The 14,033-nt window shown below is 41.3% G+C and overlaps 1 protein-coding gene across 1 annotated transcript in view; it reads right to left on the reverse strand.

Moving 5' to 3' along the window:
- LOC107039896 (protein SPT2 homolog) overlaps positions 1-14,033 on the reverse strand; it is a 271,333-nt gene that overhangs the window by 213,957 nt on the left and 43,343 nt on the right. Inside the window, exon 3 of the mRNA XM_015259761.1 lies at positions 3,385-3,514. Coding sequence (XP_015115247.1) covers positions 3,385-3,514 — 130 coding nt within the window. The remainder of the gene's footprint in view (positions 1-3,384; positions 3,515-14,033) is intronic.

Here is a 14,033-nt window from a genome sequence, read left to right on the forward strand (position 1 = left end):
GCTCGGCATTTGTTTCGCCGAGCCGGATAACGCCGGAAACAACAAAGTCGTCACTTCGTGTGCCGGAATAACTCCTTTTTACTAGTGGGGGATGCAGGAGCTTCCCCCTACGCTCGCCGCCAACGGTTATTCACCGAGGCGACGTGGAGTCCGAAACTCCTTATCCTGGCTTCTTCAGCCATTCCACCATCCAGCACCCCGAGAGATTATTTCAACCTCTCGGTTCAAGCGCTCGCGTTCGACTAACTCGGAATCTTACTAGGGCCTTGCCTCCTAGTCTGGATATCTCGGCGACGATAGGTCTTTCCGTTACCCTATCCCCACCAATTAACCCGACGGGATCACGGAGGTACCAGTCCTTTCACCTGGCCGTTGGCCCCTAGCCTACTCCGACATAGCCTATAGACTCGCCTAGTTGGACGGCCTGTACGTCGGCCCCATTTCCCCTAGCACATGCTGGGCGAATTCTAATACGGCGATAGTCTAGTAACGCCCTCCAGACCTCCAGGGGTCGCGGTTTCACCCATAACCGCTACGCCTTAGGTCTTTCATTGGTTTGTGGTTCGCCTCATCTAGTCCCGGCTTTTCTCAGCCGCCTCTAGATGTCACTACTTATCTCTCTTCAATAATTTTAAGAGTTCACATATCTGTTTACGGGGATTTCAACCCGTAACGAGAAAATCTCGTTACATGTTACATCATTATATCATGGAAACAGTTGCGGATAGGGAGAGGTTTCAAACAAAATCTATTTGTATGTTTGACTCACGTGAAATTTGACTACCCCTTTGTGACCTTCGTGACGTTTGGCTCTCGTGAAATTTGACCATTCTTTTGTGACCCTTGTGACCCTTGTGATGTTTGACTCTTGTGGAGTTTGACCATTGCAACATTCAACCACCGTAAAATTTCATCATTCTCTTGTAACCCTTGTGACGTTAGACTGTTGCGAAATTTGACCCTTGTGACATTTAACTCTTGCTCCATTGATCACGAGAAATTCGATCATTACATCGTCTAACATTTATTAACTTTATTTCAAACACTTATTCCTTCCCAATGTCCACTGAAGCAAGTGGAATAAAAAGTCATGTCGTTGTCGATCGAATTCAAATGATTTAAACGGAGCGCCAGGCGTTCGGCGTCCTAAAGGCTGCGCAGTGGTACTCGAGCGAGGAGTGGAGGACCTGTGGGACTCGCGTCTGGCATCACTGCCGGCAAGACCAAGGAGCAGTGGGCAAGATTAAGGTGCGGCAATGTCAGCCGTGCAGGTAAGAAGGGCTTCCGGGACGACAGGTCTGTCAGTTGGAACCGGAGTCCTTCGAACACATTTGGCCCTGTGGGCAGGCGCTTCTGCTCATTAATGAGAAATGGACAGAGCCAATCGAGTGGTGGCAGAAAGGCGCTAGAAACGACCCTCTGACAGATAAGCTTTTGGATGCTCTTAAAGGGCCACCACTTTTTGCACTCAGCGATTACGCCTGGCACTTCGAAAAATTGGCTGGGGACATGGAGAGAAGACTGGTGGTAAGCTGTGACAGAGGCAGCCCGTCGCAACCAGGAGAAGAGGATTGACTAGAGCAGGCCCTGGTCATTTGACCGGACGAATACTATCAAGATACTCCATAAATTTATTACTGTCATTATGTACCGACGGCAGTGGCTGTGTGGTTGCAGTGTGGGATTGGCTGCGGGAAACCTGGGTTCGATTCCCGGCTGGGGGCCAAAATTTGTGACACTCTAAATCTCACGGTTTCATTGTCGAGCGGGAGTCTCACAAGAGACGACTGTACCTGGGCAGATTTTTCCCTCAAATGAGGTTTTCCCTTGTTCTTCGGCGAATGCGGTACAGGGGGCTGGGGGGTGGGAAGGGAACAAATCGTAAAGACCCGAAAGGGTATACGAGAAGAAAAAAAAAATTACTGTCATTATGTTATATCCGTAAACCAAAGGTAAAAGGCCGAGTAGGTCATACATAACAATAATGAAAATAAAAGATAAAAAAATAGTATATTGTGCATCAAGGGCGGAAAGTCATGTTTTCCCGCCCGAGGTGCACATGCTATTGTTTAACACGCCTGTAAAGGACAGTTCGTATTTTGCTCTTTGATAAGTGGGAGCAAAGTACGAACTTTCCGTGCAGGTGTGTGAAAAAAAAAATTAATATTATTATTTGGCTCTAACCTCTTCCACCAACCTCCCCCCTCCGCCCCTCTGCTCCAAAAAAGAAAAAAAAATTATCAAAAATAATATTAATATTATTTGGCTCTAACTCCTTCGCCCCCACCACCTCGGCCGCACAAAAGAAAAGAATTTTATCAAAAAAAATTAATATTATTATTTGGCTCTAACCCCTTCGCCCCCTCCCCGCCCCCTCAGTTCCAAAAAAAAAAAAATCGATGATTTGATAACTGCATGAAAATGAGTTCGCTTGTAAGAAACATGAAATGTCTTGCAACTTTGTGTTTGAATGGACTTTGCCATCTGACTCGGGTGACATAACTGAACAGTCAAATGTCTGAATGCCTCGTAAATGGCTGAATTTCATACACGAAAAATGTCTGAATGAAATGTCTGAAATTTTTCAGACAAAAAAAGTGTCAGATTCGGTTTCAGACATGAATTGTAACTGAAATTTTCAAACATCAGTGAAATTTTCAGACACTTAGTCAAAAATTCAAATACTTCCGATGATTTAATTGTTTTTTTACCAACTGACATCTTAAGTTTAACTGACTGTCAGATATTAGTTTTTGCAGTGTAATTGCATCCGACGCTCTACTTGGCAATAATTTCCTTGAAACAATCTTTTTTTATACTCAAAATGAGCCATAACGCAGACTGATTCATACTCAAATCGAGTAAGACCAATTTTGATCGATGTAAGATATCTACTTGAATCAAGAGATTATTTTTTTGGGTGTAATGGTTATGTAACGGTTTGAATGTAATGGTAAATTTATTCGATACCGAAAATTAATTCGAATCCAAAAAATTAGTATGGATTGTTGTTACGGTCAAATTGTGAGTTATGTCACTTCTCAAAGTATACGTTAAATATGTTTTGTAGTGATAACAAGAAATATTCAGTAGATTCCCATTATGAGAATCTCACTCATTAGATTTGCGGAAGGCGATTGTAAAGGTTACAAGTGGACTTGTGCTCAATACAATCAGACCTTGACACTTTCAAAATAGTTACCAGCACAACAGGAATTTCTCTCAGTGCAAGGAACAATTTTCACTGATGCTATCTAAAAGTCTTCGGCAAGACCGATAAATATTCGGAAATTTACTGCCAAATTGTTGGCTGGGTAGAATTATCGCATATTTTTATACTTAGTCTATTATTTTTCTACCATAAGTAAAAATGAAAATAGTTACCCGCCATGGTGACAGCAGTATCTTCATAATTTATGGCATCGGCAATCACCGATTTATTGGCTGCTTTGCATACTTTCAAGTGCTTGTTTATCCTACTTTGCGCTTTATGATCCCGCAATGCCAACAAATTCTGAAAAAAAAACTTGTAAAGTGAGTCACGCAATAAACAAAATTACAGTAGCAGAATATGTTATGTCCAGAGAACGATTTTAGCGTCGAATGGACATGTTTTAATTGTGACATTAAAATCAAAGCTAAAATTATTGAATTTTATAATTATTGGACGACGCAAAGTTTTATACTCTTACCTTTTTTTAAAATATAAGGGAAGAAGGGCTTGATTTAGGAATAGGGCTTGAGTTGGGACGAATATGTAATCAAGACATTTGGAGTTGTAGTGGGAATCAAATTTGAATTTAAATATGTTTTGTATAACTACTCGGTTTACAAAAACATGAGCGTGATTTTACAGAAATCTAGGTAGCTAAAATTCCGATCCCTGGAATGATCTGAAGGATTCAAATTTGGGTTTACAAATTTTGTTACACACAATTCGGTCTGTTATTTATAAATTATTCGATGTATTTGTAGATCCCTGGGTAAATCCGTAATTTCCTCACCAGCAATTAGTCGCGCTAAAGGCTATTATGGATACTTTCACGGAAACACTTTCTTCTACTCGTTGATATTTTAATGAATTTTTGGCAGTTGAAGTTGAAGATTTTAAGAGTTTGGTTGAGACTGTCCACAACGCGTTACAATAAACGAATTCCTTATTTGCAAGAAAAGTTACCACTCTCGGTTAAAGAAATTTTAATCCCGGATAATTTCAATTGTTCGTAACTTACTATTAATTCAGTACTATCCCGTGTAATCAAAGGAAGGATTGAAAAACCGGACCGATTAAATGAACTATTTCCACCAGAATTGTTACTGCTCCGTCGCTGCTGCAAGACTGCTTAATTTTGGTGTTTCTGACATTTTTATATGAATTTTGGGGTCACTTGTCACATGGGCTCCAACGAGTCCATTTTTAATTGGTGGAAAATGTCGTATGACTTTTCCCACTCTTTTGATTTTTATGGGGAAGTAGTTCATTCGGTTTTTGGGGTTTCAATTAATCGGTTTTCAATCGTTCCTTCGCGTGGGAATCTTAGTATTGGGTAATTGGGGCATGCTGAGTGTGCCATTTCATCACTTTTGAACTCGATTCCAATGTCTTTGGAATTTTTAATTGAGTCCAGGTGATGAAATGCACTCTGTTTAATTTACAATTGTGGATTTGGTTCTTAATTGCCTGAAATTATAATATAACTTATAATTATAATCTTACATAAAATTTATTCTAGTCTTAAATTCCTAGTACAAAATTTTGGACATTACAAATACAATAGATATTCGCTATACACTAGCGATATTCGCTAGCGCTGTTCTGTATACACTGCTAGGTCCAGTAGATTTTATTATTGGAATTCATGTATTTGAGGATGCTGAATCCGAATCTGAATTTATGTTTTGCAAATTATGATCAGAGGTATTTGTTTCTAACAATTTCATTATTTAAACGACGAGTTGACGGAAACGGGCAAACATGGGGAAAGTGTTGTAAAAAATTATTTTCTATCTAAAAAAAAACAGATTTTGTGTTCTATGAATTGTTCCTCTAAAATTAGTTCTTTCACCAATGAACATGTGGGAAACTGCTTTCGTCACATCGTCAATATGTTTTTGCTAATAAATTAGCCACTTGGTATCGAATGGAATTTATATCACGATATATTTGAATGGAATTCCATGATTCATTGAATTCTTATAAGGTGACTTTCAATCACCCAACTCATTCTCATTGTTTTAGGACATTTCGATTCTTGTCATGAAAGTAATTCAAAGTTACCGCTTACATATGATATGGTGGGGTTTATTATGTAGTATCAAAACATAAAGGAGTCATAAACATAACCTTAAATTCTGTAAATAAAACATGCAGACCGATAAGCTATTTATTAGGCACTGCATTCACTATGAATTCCATCAAGGAAAAACTGTTAGGAAAGCATGTCAATCGATTTGTTCTGTCCTTGGGGACAACTTTGTATCTAAAACTACATATGAGTATTGGTATAAGTGATTTAAAGAAGGTGATTTCGACGTTAGTGACCGTGAACATACCGGGGGCCCTGTAAGGGTGGTTGACCAGGAACTGCAAGCGTTGCTGGATGAAAACTCTTGCCAGACGGAAAAACAACTTGCAAAACAGCTTGGAGTAACTCAACAAACCGTTTCCTACCGCTTAAACGCAATGGGAAAGATTCGAAAAGGAACAAAGTGGGTGCTATACTTTTTGACTCAAGAAAATAAAGATAGCCGGCTTGACATATGTCTGAAATTTGACAACAAGCAACATAGAAAGTCTTATTTGTGGAAAATTGTGATCGGCGATGAAAAGTGGATTTATTTTGATAATCCAAAACGCAAATAGGGGAGGATGGGGCAAAACGGCCCCCCTTCAATCGTCAATATTTTTCGATTCAATAATCCGATTGGGATGAGTTAGAGCTCGTTTTGAAGAATGAAAAATTATCTTCAAAATGAAGTTGAAACTGGGAATTTTCACAATGTCATTCACAAGTTACTGACAATTGAAGGGGGGCCGTTTTGCCCCACCCTCCCCTATCATTGGGTTAAACCCGGCGAGCCGACATCGACACCGAAGCGCAATATTCACTGTAAGAAGATCATGCTCTGTATATGGTGGGATATGAAAGGCGTACTGCGTTATGAACTTTTGAAATCTGGCGAGACAGTTACTGCCGATCGCTATCGTCAACAATTAATAACATTGAACCAAGAAATTGAACACAAACGTCTATTTACTGGCAAAGGAAAACGTCCAGTAAAATTGCTCCATGACAACGCCAGGTCTCATGTGGGTAAACCGGTCAAAGGTACGTTAATGGCTCTTGGATGGGAAGTTGTGCCACACCCGGCGTATTCCCCAGACTTAGCTCTAACTGATTTTCACTTGTTTCGGAAGATGCAAAACGAATTGACTAATGTGCGATTCAAAACATTTGAAGAAATGGAAAAATCGGTCGATAATTTCCTCGCCTCGCAAGATGAAAATTTCTTTGCGGAAGGCATCCGTGAATTACCTAACAGATGGCTGAAGGTCATTCAAAATGATAGAGATTATTTTGATGAATAAATGTAGTTTACTTTTTTTCGAAAATGAATTTTAAATTTTTTGCAAAGTGTCCTAAAACTTATTTGTACACCTAATAATTCATCACTTGAACCACTCATGATGAATCAAGCGATGCGGTAGTTTCTTTCGCCGAGTGAGAACCCAACAGTGTCTAACACGCTCCTATTCAGCGAAAAGGATCTCCGCCGCAAGTTGCAGTTCAAGGAAACGCAATAAAATTTTTTTTTTCACAAAAGTTTGCATCGCTTCTTGATTTACTTTGGGATTGCCTCCAATTTCACGAAAAAAAAATGAAAATTATTTACGGCGATACGATCACCTGGATAAAAATCTTCGTAATTCACAAAGTTTAGTGGACATGAGAGTAGTGTGCGTAAGCTCTGAGATGCTAGAGGCGAGAGCGTGTGCACACATATAACTGAGGCACCTTGGTATGGTCCATACGGACAATACTTCAGCTGACTTCGATCCAGACGCTCTGAATGATCACTTTGTCAGTGCTTCATTCAACCCTTCGGAGCCCTCGGTGGACGAGTTTCTCGGTTCTTTGCCGGACGTGGGGGTTTCTGCTGGTAGTGCTTCGGGCTTCGCTTTCCGTTCAGTGACTGCTAATGAGGTACTTGGGGCCGTCAGGCACTTCTCCACTGAGGCCAAAGGTACGGATGGCGTTCCGAAATGTGTGGTTGTGGCTGTGTGGCCGTCTCTGATGCCGTGTCTGTTGAGACTGTTCAATTTGTCCTTCTCAAGGTTAAGAATCCCTCGACCGTTAACTACTTCAGGCTCATTGCACTTCTCTGCTTTTTACGAATGTCTTGGAGAGACTTGCTTCGCTGCAGATCGTTGAATTTCTTGCTGAGCGCTCTATATTTGATCCCTTCCAGACAGGCTTCCGCCCTCATAACGAAACCCAAATAGCGCTGTTAAAACTAACGGACGATATCCGTTCTGGAATTGACAATCGTCAGCTGACCTTGCTACTTCTCTTCGACTTTAGCAAGGCCTTTGACTCAGTGTGTCATGTGCTGTTGCTTCGGAAACTCCTCGACTACGGTTTCTCGGTTCCGGCCATAAGGTGGTTTGCGTCCTATCTCGGTGGTCGCTCTTAGGCGACACTGGGTGGGAGCGCTGGGCCGTCATCCTTTAAACCCCTTAATCGCGGTGTGCCGCAGGGTTCTGTTCTTGGAGCGATCTTATTCATCCTTTTCATCAACGATATTGGTGAACGGCTTCGACCTGGTTTTCAACACCTGGTATATGCTGATGATCTCCAGGTCTCCGCGGCAGGTGGAACACGTGGCAACCAAGGCCTCAGGGGTTCGAACACTCTTATCCCGCCTCATGCCAAACATTGGAGGTCCCAAACAAAAAAGAAGAGCGCTGCTCTCTACGGTGGTGACGTCAGTGCTGACTTATGGGATTCCCATCTGGGCCGATGCGCTCCAGTTCCAGGAATCTCGGCGTAAGATCGCTCCCGTCTATCGGCAGAGCGCCCTGAGAGTTGCTAGCGCGTACCACACAGTGTCGGAAGATGCAGTTTGTGTGATCGCCGGAATGCTGCCCATCGAAGTATTGACTGAAGAGCGGAGGTGTCTTTACCCGCGGAGAAGGCACACTACATTGAGCCCAAAAGATCTCAGGGCAGAGGAGAGACGGAACAGCACCAGCCGATGGCAATTGTTGTGGGATACCTCAGCGAAAGGAAGGTGGACTCACCGTCTAATACCACAGTTAGATATTTGGCTGAACCGTCCCCACGGAGTGGTCAACTACTATCTGATGCAGATGATCTCAGGATACGGATGCTTCCGGAAGTATCTTCATAAATTCAAACTTGAAGAGACCCCGGAGTGCCCGACCTGCAGTGGAGAAGGAGAAAATGCTGAGCACGTGTTTTTCAGGTGCAAACGCTTCGCATGGCTTCGCAGTAGTTGGGAGACTGCAGTGGAACAGAAAGTCCCACCTAAAGACCGGGTGAAAGTCATGATTTCATCGAAAACAGCATGGGACGCCACGAGCACGTTCACAGCCGAAGTTCTGAAAGGACTTCAACGCGAGGAGCAGGCCAGGAGGAAGTAATCAGAACATCCGAGAAGAAGGAAGCATTATCTTCAACCACCTGATGGGAGAGCTACGGCTAAGACCTGCGAAGTAACCCGAGTGGAAATCCTGTTCAGGTCTCGATCAGAACCTGATCAAGTCCGATCCGAAACTCTGATCAGGCATGTTACGCCTCTGCCTTATGTTTTTCCACTAGGGTTTCTCCGCCTTCCATCATTAGGCATTAATTAAATTAAATTTTTTTTTTTTGAGAGACAAAATTAGTAACTTCGTGGCCGGAAATCGAACCCGGGACCTCCCAATGTCGCGTCGGGTGCTCTTACCATCTGAGCTACTAGGACACTTACGAATTTCACTCAAATTGACTCATACCCGAGTGGAAATTCTGTTCAGGTCTCGATCAGAAACTCATCAAGTCCGATCCGAAACTCTGATCAGGCATGTTACGCCTCTGCCTTATGTTTTTCCACTAGGGAATGCCTAACGGCGGTTCCGTGGGGGGAGTAGAATCACAGTGTCGTGGTCTGTTTTTTAGTCCGTATGGGTTGCAAATTTGCCGAGCTGAAAGCAGGTCCCACTTATCGGGAGTGAGACTTGGACTCGTGGTCGTTACCGTCAAGACCTGACCGACTCGGGCACAACGTGCGTAAAGAGCATTTTCCAGACCATGACGTAGAAGAAAAAAAATACAGACATGTCTCCAAAAACGTTTCAGGATGATTCGAGAGACCGAGAAATGTGGAGAAATCATGGAAATTCCAAATTCGATTTTCGGGGTCATTACAATAACTTCCTCCCTTCGGGTCGGGAAGTTAATAAGCTATGAATTTTATAAATAGTTGTTGTGAATTAATATTAGTCATAAATTTTCAGAAAAAGCAATAAGTTATGAATATTTTTCTCCAGGCCCAGGGTTGCCTTCGGTGGCCCTGGAGGAAGTAGCAAAGTGGACATATGAAAAGCATTTTCCGGATCCGAGAGGGAACAATGTCCTAAAGTGGTAAAGAGATGCGGTTAGGGTAATAATATCTTTTCCGGAAAATTTCAACAATTATTATAAATCTTTCAGAGGGGCTATTATTACGAATATTCACAAAAAAGTATAAAATATTCCGATGTCTGTAAATTGCAATTTTTCACATTCCAATTGGTAATTTCTTATTGGAGATAGCCGCGTCAGATATTTTTATTAAAAAAACCAATGATTTTTCAAAAAATGAAATTTTTGTTTAACCATTCCATTCTTGAACAAGTGGCCTATCATGTAAACAATTGGGATAATTTTTGAAAAAAAATTGAGATCCTGGGACTCAGTCAAAGTTCATTAATTTTCACGGCACCTGAAAACCATGCGTTTTTTCATCTTCTTATCATAACAACGCAGAAACTATTGGATCAAAAAGGATGACATTCCGTATTGGAGTAGAGTAATACCCAATCTAACGAATGAAATTGGCTTCACAGTCGTGTGATTTTTTTCGTGAAGTTACAAGCCTACAAAGTTTGTGGACTACACTTTTGAGAAGAATAGTAGTAGCGTACCCGCGCAATCCGAAATATTATTTCCGCAATATTTTTTCTATTATAAAAAAATCCACCAATTCAAAGGGAGGGCACTGAATCGAATTAACGTGCTTAATGAAATTATTCAATAAGCGTTTAAAAAAGAAGTGAGATCACAAAAACAAGAGTTCGTGGATCTGTTTAAAAAACAGTGACCGAGTGATCGCTAAATTTGGGAAAAGATGAAAAATCAAATGGCCCGATAAGCCAATGCATGCGAATGACAGTCAATATTGGACACAAACAATAATAACAACACAAGGATCCGCTCTTCTTTTCTCACCAGAATCCACTCATCCCCTTCTCACCAGGATGCATCCCAGTGTTGTTATTATTGTTTATTTCCAATATTTATGGACCTTCTTACGCATTGAATTATCGGCCCCCATCATTTCTTACCTTTTTCCAAATTTAGTAATCACTCGGCCACTAATTGTTAAACAAATCCACGATCTATTTTTCACTTTCCGACCCTAAGGGAGGAAGTTATTGTAATTACCCCAAAAATCGAAAGTGGAATTTTCATGATTTGTCGAGGTTTCATAACCCTTAGAATTATACTGACACATTATCAGAAACGAAATTTGAATTGTTTTTTTTTATGCATGTGGTCAAAATTTTGTCCAACGATATCTACTGAACAAATGAAGCAATTTGATTAATTTTTTTTTTCAATGTTTTCATGTAACTTAGCACTGATTAGTTTATACAGTCAAACGCCTTAGCAGTTCTTTAGTAATTCGCGAAAAACATGTGAAAAAACGTCAAAAATGATGATTGTCCACATATTCCTCTATGTTTTTAAGAATAATGATACCATTTGAAATTTTTTTTTCAATCGATACCTGTTAATGTAACTTGATACTGATTAGTTTATGAAGATGATCGTCTAGGGGGTTCATAAGTTATTCGCGTGAACCATGTGAAAATATTTGGAACAAGGGGGCTTCGCCCCCTGCTCGCTTCGCTCGCCAACCCCGGGGGGCTTCGCCCCCCCGCTCGCTTCGCTCGCTCCCCCCCCCCCAATCCAACTTGATATTGATTCCAATTTCGATATTGATTCCTCATTTTTATGAGCGGAATTATATATTTCATTCCCCCCCACCGCGTTTGACACTGGGACACCCTCCTCCCTTCTAACCCCCCCGACCTTGGGCACCCCCTGACCGCCTTCCCCCCCACCTTTAGGCGTCGCCTGAATTTTGGCGTCGCCTGAATTGTCTTAAATTTTGCCCTTATTTTTTTCTTATATAGAGAGAAAATGAGTTTTCTTTGAAAATTTGACAATGTTACCGCAAATAAGGGTATTTTAATGGTATTTGATTTCTTTATACGATCAATGCATGTACATGTTATTAACGGCCCGATCCTAAGGAAGGAAGTTAGTGTAATTAACCCGCAAATCAAAACTGGTATTTCCCTGATTTGTCGACGTTTCATGGTCCCTAGAATCATTGGAATAGATTAGAATCATTCGATTTTGATTGGATACTGAGCAAAATCATCTCAACCGTTTTCGCGGTATCCGGATGGAAATTTCTAAATTTGATTTTTTTTCTAACTAGCCACGACGCGCGCTTCGCGCATGCTAGCAAGGTTGCATGAGATCAGTATGTCATTTTTAATTGTCATTTCCATGAAGTTTCTGTTTTATAACATTAACTACCCTGTGAGGGAGCGCGCATGTCGCTCAATTTGAGTAACATCGCGTGTGTTTAAATGCTGCAAGACTAGTCTGTTTTATCACATAATTTATACGTTTGGTTCCTGAAAGTGTATTCAATAGTAAAGTTAATGTGCGAGCTATACTCTGAAATAATATTTGGACGCTCATCTGTATATAGAAACTCGTTAGACTCGTCTACAAATCTGACTTTGTTTTACGAGGTTATGGTAGTTTAGTTGCAGTGTTGGGATTTATCACGCGTTAACGCGGATAAAGAAGGTATTAGTGCTCTGCTGATAAATTCAACTTATGACGATATCACAGACGCCGCTGCAGATAAAGAGGTTCCCTCGTGCTCTCTCGCTGACCTATCAGCTGTTTCTAGAACACCTGTAGCTACTTCAAGTTCAAAGGTTCCAGTCACTCGTAAGAGGGAAACCTCATCACCGCTTCATAGGTCTGCTCTAGTATGTAAGAAAACGGAATGCGACATGCGCGCTCCCGATTCTTTTGTTAAAAATCGACGCATTTTTCGACCAATTATGGGTATTTTCAGAATAATTAAAAAATTTGATCAGTACGGTACACTAGACGATAGAAGCCATAATCATCCTAGTCCTTTACGTACTGTAACTACGGATGAAGTTGTCTGCACAACTAAAGAACATTTCAAAAAATATCCAAATGATACTCTTCGAAAGGCTTCTCAAACCTTGTAAGTCTCAAAAACTTCACTTCACCGCATCTTGAAAGTGTTTTTAAACTTCCATCCCTACAAAATTTCTGTACATCAATTTTTAAGTGAGGAGGCGATGGCTCGCCGTGTGCAATTTTGCCAAGAACTTCACAATTCTTTTGAATGCAAGGAAATGAAGGCATAGAATATCATCTTCTCGGACGAAGCACATTTTTACTTAGGTGGCTTAGTAAATACACAAAATTTTTGCTTTTGGGGGACTGAGTCACCTCACGTTATTGAAACCAAGTCCTCACACCCGAAAAGTCACTGCATGGGTAGCAATTACAATAAAAGTTATTTTCCTTGAATTTATTGAGAGTCCAACAATCAGTGCTGATATTTACTGTGAGTTCTTGAAGAACTTCTTTCCTTGGGCACGAAAACATCAGTTAGTCAAGAATTTCTACTTCATGCAAGATGGTGCCGCCCCACACAGGACTGCTGGAGTATTTGAAATACTTTTTTCCATTTACGGCACTCGTGTGTTAGGCTTAGGTTACCCTAAGTATGCCCATGGGAGCATGGAATGGCCGCTTTACAGTCTGGACTTAAATCCCTGCGATTTTTGCCTATGGGGTTTTCTCAAGGACAAGTGCTATGAGAAGCATCCGATGACGGCGGGAGAGTGGCAAGACGCTATTAGGGATGCTATCCAAGCTGTTGATAAAAACACAATACAGCGCTCTATACCAGTTTCAAACGCAGGATAGAGTTCTGTAGTACAAGTGATGGCAGATACTTGGAAGGAATTGTATTGTAATTTGCCGAATGTTCCTTGTACAATAAAAAAAGAATGATTATTTACAGTTTATTGTATCCAAGTTATTTGCAATTTACTTTGGCCACATGCTATGGGACACCCTGTAAATACTCCTACAACAGACTGGAAATCGACACAATTAAGTTTCGGTGGGACCACATCCTCGAAGATATGATTCCTATACACCCAAGTATCCAAGATCACCATTCTAGACCTACCCAAGCGGGTGAGGTACGTATGGAAACCTCACCTAGTCCAGCATCCGCACACGGAGCCCAAATGCACCCCAACCCTTTAAGGCCAAAAAGCTGTTGACCCCCGACATTATACAGCTGGTTTTCTGAAATCTCCACGCTTACGAAAATGTTATACTGAGTGGGCCACCGATGTACGAAGTCTCCATCTTCTGTTTTGCTGAAACCTGGCTGCTCTCCTCTCTGTTCTACACCCCATCCTGCCTCCATAACTTCAACCGACATTGGAGTAATGCGACCGCGGGTGCTAATGGTGGACGTCCTAGTAGAGGCCTCGGCATTCTCTCCAAGCTGCCTACGACTCTGGTAAATATTTGCAGATTCTGGATTTTTTGTAAAATAAAAGTAGAAGACATGAAATTCATCCTTGGTAATATATATGCTAAACCTGATCTTAACTTTCC

This window comes from Diachasma alloeum, unplaced genomic scaffold (assembly GCF_001412515.2).
Source record: "Diachasma alloeum isolate Michigan unplaced genomic scaffold, Dall2.0 Dall_scaffold_00310, whole genome shotgun sequence".
In the NCBI taxonomy this organism is placed as follows: Eukaryota; Metazoa; Arthropoda; class Insecta; order Hymenoptera; family Braconidae; genus Diachasma; species Diachasma alloeum.